We start from the raw sequence: 3,989 nt of genomic DNA, 5'->3' as shown, positions 1-3,989 counted from the left end.
GGAGAGAGAGAGAGAGAGAGAGAGAGAGAGAGAATGAGGGGAGAGAGAAGAAGAAGGAGGAGGAGGAGGGAGAGAGATAGAGACAGAGAGGAGAGAGAGAGAGAAAACAAGGGGAGAGCGAGGAAGAAGAAGGAGGAGGAGGAGAGAAAGACAGAGGGGGAGAGAGGAGAGAGAGAGGAGAGAGAGAGGGAGAGAGAGAGAGAGAATGAAGGGGGAGAGAAGAAGGAGCAGGAGAAGGAGGAGGGAGGGAAGGAGAGAGAGAGAGGGAGAGAGAGGAGAGAGAGAGAGAGAGAGCAGAGGTCTCAGGATAGCAGGGTTACATGCACGCATAGTTGCATAGTTGACATTTTGAGCATTAAAAGGGGTTAATAATTCAGGGCAGATGGTAAGTGTAAGAGTTCAGGGAAGAGCCAGGAAGTCTTCTTGGAGGAGGTGAGCTTGAACTGGGCCTTAAAGGGTGGTTGCCTGTGAGTACGCAGAGAGGAGCTAAGAGAGTCAAACGATCATAGATTTAAAACTTGACCTTAGAAATCATCTGATAGACGGTAAGCTTCTTGAAGGCAGGAACTATTTCATTTTTGTTTTTGTATCTCCAGCACTTAGCACAGTGCCTAGCGTACAGTAAGTGCTTAATAGATGTTTGTTGATCAACTGATTGATCCACTCCAACCTCCTCATTTTATTTCTATTATACTAATAGCTTATATTTCATAACATTTTAATGTTTACAAGGCACTTCACATATATTATCTTCATTTTAAGTACATTCTTATTAACATGTGGAAACTGAGGTCCTGAAAGAGGAGAGAATCGGCCCAAGGGGGGTTGAGTCACCTCAGGATTCAACAGCCTCCCTTGGACAGGCTAGAGAGCACTCACCTTGCCTTGTTTCACCACGTGGGATGCCACATCCCTGGAGCCAGTCTCTAGACCCCGGTAGGCAAAGGGGGAGAAGCCCATTTTGTGACAGTAGAAAGAAGCTGCCTGGGAAAGACACAGGGGGATCAGAACTCAGGACGCAAGACCAGAGAATCCTTGGGCCAGGGCAGATATCATGGGGTCCCATAAAGGAGGCAACTCAGAGACACGCTTCCATTTTCCTTCAGGGAGTGGCTCCCTGTTCAATGAGAAGAACTCTCCCATTTACCCTGTTTTGGGTTCTCAGGCCCTAGCAGCTTCTGGATGGGCCGTACTAGGCGGGGGCAGCCCTGCCAGCTCACCCTGACCCTGGCAGATAAACCGGCCAATCCTAGGTCCAATTGCATAAGGCCTCCCCTTTCCTCCCCTCAGTGTCCTTCCTCCCCCCAGGTTCAAATACCAGCCTGGACATCTGCACGTGTCTGCTCCTCCCCTCCCAGGAACCTATTGGAGCCTAGGCGGAGACATGCCCCTTGCTCTAGGGGCCAAGGTAGACCCCCTCCCTTGTACTCTGCCCTTCTTCTATTTGCTCCCCTTCTCCTGCTGTCTCACCCACACTCCCTCATACACATACATACCTGTTTGGCATTTCCAACCCAGAAGGTGATTGAGTGGAAGTGAAGGAACCGGCCTCTGGGGGGCTATGTGGGAATAAGAACAGAGGGACAGAATTCAGGAGGGCCAGACCCCTGGAGAAGGGGTGTTTCAGCCATGGCAAGCTGGTGGGGGACAGAACAAAAATCAGAGTTCTCCTATTTCAACTCAACCCTTTCTTTCTTAGAAGTGAAAATTTTGGTTCAGAGCTGAACAGTGGCAGTTAGGTGGCCCATTAGATAGTACACACTGGACCTGGAGGCAGGAAGACCTGAATTCAAATCTGTCTTTGGACACTTACTAGCTGTGTGACCCTGGGTAAGTCACTGAACCCCTTTCTGTCTCGGTTTCTGCATCTATAAAATGGGCATAATAATAACACTTATCTTCTAGTGTTGTTATGAGAATCAAATGAGATAATATTTGTAAAGCACTTTGTCTTCCTTAAAGTGCTATAGAAATCTTAAGTGGCTTTTGTCAAATCACAGCGAATTAATAAAAGGGTCAGGAATAGAACCAAGGACTCATAGCTTCCTGTTCACTGCTTTTTCCATTAGACTAAGTAGTTTCTTGACGGGAGCAGGGCTAAGCAGCCTGCTTTGGGGTGGGGCAGGACAGGAAAGAATGGGCCAGAGCTGAGCAGAATTTCAAGCCCCCCAGAGCCAGGGGAGTCAGAACCCCAAGATTAGACATCCCAGGGTAAAAGAGGGGTCCCATTCTGGGTATCTATGAAGAGGTCTAGGAGAAAAAATGCAAGCCTCAGAGTCAGAAGACGTCTGGGTGGGAATCTTGCCTCTCAGAAACATACTAGCTATGTGACCATGGATAATTCACTCACCTCTCTGAGTGTCCTATACCTACTGTAAAATGGAGATGCCTATGTTGCCTACCTTTCAGGGCTGTTTTTAAGCTCAAAGGATATAATAGAGCTAACATCCTTGGAAAGCCTCCTATAGAAATGTAAACTATTATGAGAATGCAATCATTTTTATCCATTCCCTTTCTATGATCCCATAAGATCAGAAAATTACAGCACCCCTCTCAGTCCCAAAATGCCCCAGTCTAACCAGAGACCAAGCAGAATCAGAGGCCAAATTTCCTTTGGAAAACATCTGTCCTTCATCTCCCTCCCCCCCTTACTTTTCTGTTCCACACCGGAGAAGGTACGAAATAATAATAAGTTACATTTCTATAATATTTCAATTTATAAATCACTTTCCTTACACCATCTGGGTGATGTGGGTAATACAACTATTATTATCTCCATTTTACAGAGACAAAAATTGAGACCCTTAAGAGGGTAAGTGACTTTCTCAAGGCACCCAGTCACCACTGGAGTACAATTTGCATTCCTGGTCTTCCTGGCTCAGATTCCAATACCCAATCTGCTCTACCCACACTGACCTTCCACACAGAATAATAGCCAAGAAGGATTAGGGTTAGTTGTTAAAAAGGACTTCGGAAAAGTGAAGATTATGAGGTGATGAAGTTTCTCAGTCAGGGATGCTGGACAAGTTTTTAGGGAAAACGAAGTGAGTTTTCTAGGGGGTGGGTGGCAGGAAAACTTTGCCCAGAAGCAGTGCCATGAACTTGAAGCTCCCTATGTAATAAGCCATCATAGATTAAGTATTGGATTTGGAGTGAGAAGACCTGGCTCTGTATGACTTTAGGTCAATGGGACCTCTCTGGACCTCAGTCTCCTCGTCTATAAAAGAAGAGTATAGACTAGATGACCTTTAAGGGTCATCATTCTTCTCCAACTTGTTAGAATCCTGTCATCTCCCTTGCCCTCTGGGTTACCCATACGATTCCCTTGTTTCCTGTCCTCTCTGGTCATGATAACACCTGGTGGAACTCCAACCGTGCTTCCTTTGTGACCACAGGCACTGCAGAGCTCTGCCAATCTGATTGGTGTGTGAAGTGCCCCTGTGGTCCAGCCATGGCACAACCGGGCACTGGCTTGACCAACGCCCCCCATCCCCTTCCCAGCCCTTCCTTACCTTCTGTCCTCGGTCTGTGTAACTTGTCTAAGGAGAAAGAAACAGTCAGTCAGACTTGGTAGCCTCAGCCGCAATGTCCCACCCCCAATCCCACCTCTGAGGGCTTTGCAAGACCAGTGGGGCTAGAGGCAAAGGAAAGGGATGCCCATGACTCCTGCCCCCCCCCACCCCAGGCAGCCTGCCCTTTGAGGCAGTCACCATGATAGGAGAGCTCAGGAGGCCGGAGCAGGGGATGGCTCTGTTTGTCTGTGCACACCGGTACTCTCCCCTCTCAGAGGCTCAGGCTTCAGAGGGAGACAACCCGAGGTGTTTTAAGCAGAGCATGCCCCTCCCTTGGTCCGCCCCACATCCGCCCCATTGAGTTAGATTTGGACTGTATGCCAAAGCCCCAGGGTCCAGTGATGGCTGTCATCACTGGAGTTTATTAAGGGTGTGTGTGTGTGTGTGTGTGTGTGTGTGTGTGTGTGTGTGTGTGTG

General features: G+C 48.2%; 1 protein-coding gene across 1 annotated transcript in view; it reads right to left on the bottom strand.

Annotated features, from left to right (window-relative positions):
* The window catches only part of HPD (4-hydroxyphenylpyruvate dioxygenase), an 18,435-nt gene extending 14,635 nt beyond the window's left edge, over positions 1 to 3,800 (bottom strand). The window contains exons 1-4 of the mRNA XM_027853590.1: positions 3,711 to 3,800; positions 3,513 to 3,539; positions 1,497 to 1,559; positions 880 to 984 (exon numbers count right to left, since the gene is read on the bottom strand). Of these exons, the coding sequence (XP_027709391.1) occupies positions 880 to 984; positions 1,497 to 1,559; positions 3,513 to 3,539; positions 3,711 to 3,713 (198 nt within the window). The 5' untranslated portion in view covers positions 3,714 to 3,800. The remainder of the gene's footprint in view (positions 1 to 879; positions 985 to 1,496; positions 1,560 to 3,512; positions 3,540 to 3,710) is intronic.
* Between the last annotated feature and the right edge of the window lie 189 nt (positions 3,801 to 3,989).

This window comes from Vombatus ursinus, unplaced genomic scaffold, assembly GCF_900497805.2.
Source record: "Vombatus ursinus unplaced genomic scaffold, bare-nosed wombat genome assembly UNPS02009994.1, whole genome shotgun sequence".
Classification (NCBI taxonomy): domain Eukaryota; kingdom Metazoa; phylum Chordata; class Mammalia; order Diprotodontia; family Vombatidae; genus Vombatus; species Vombatus ursinus.
This window is presented reverse-complemented; position numbering and strand designations above follow the sequence as displayed.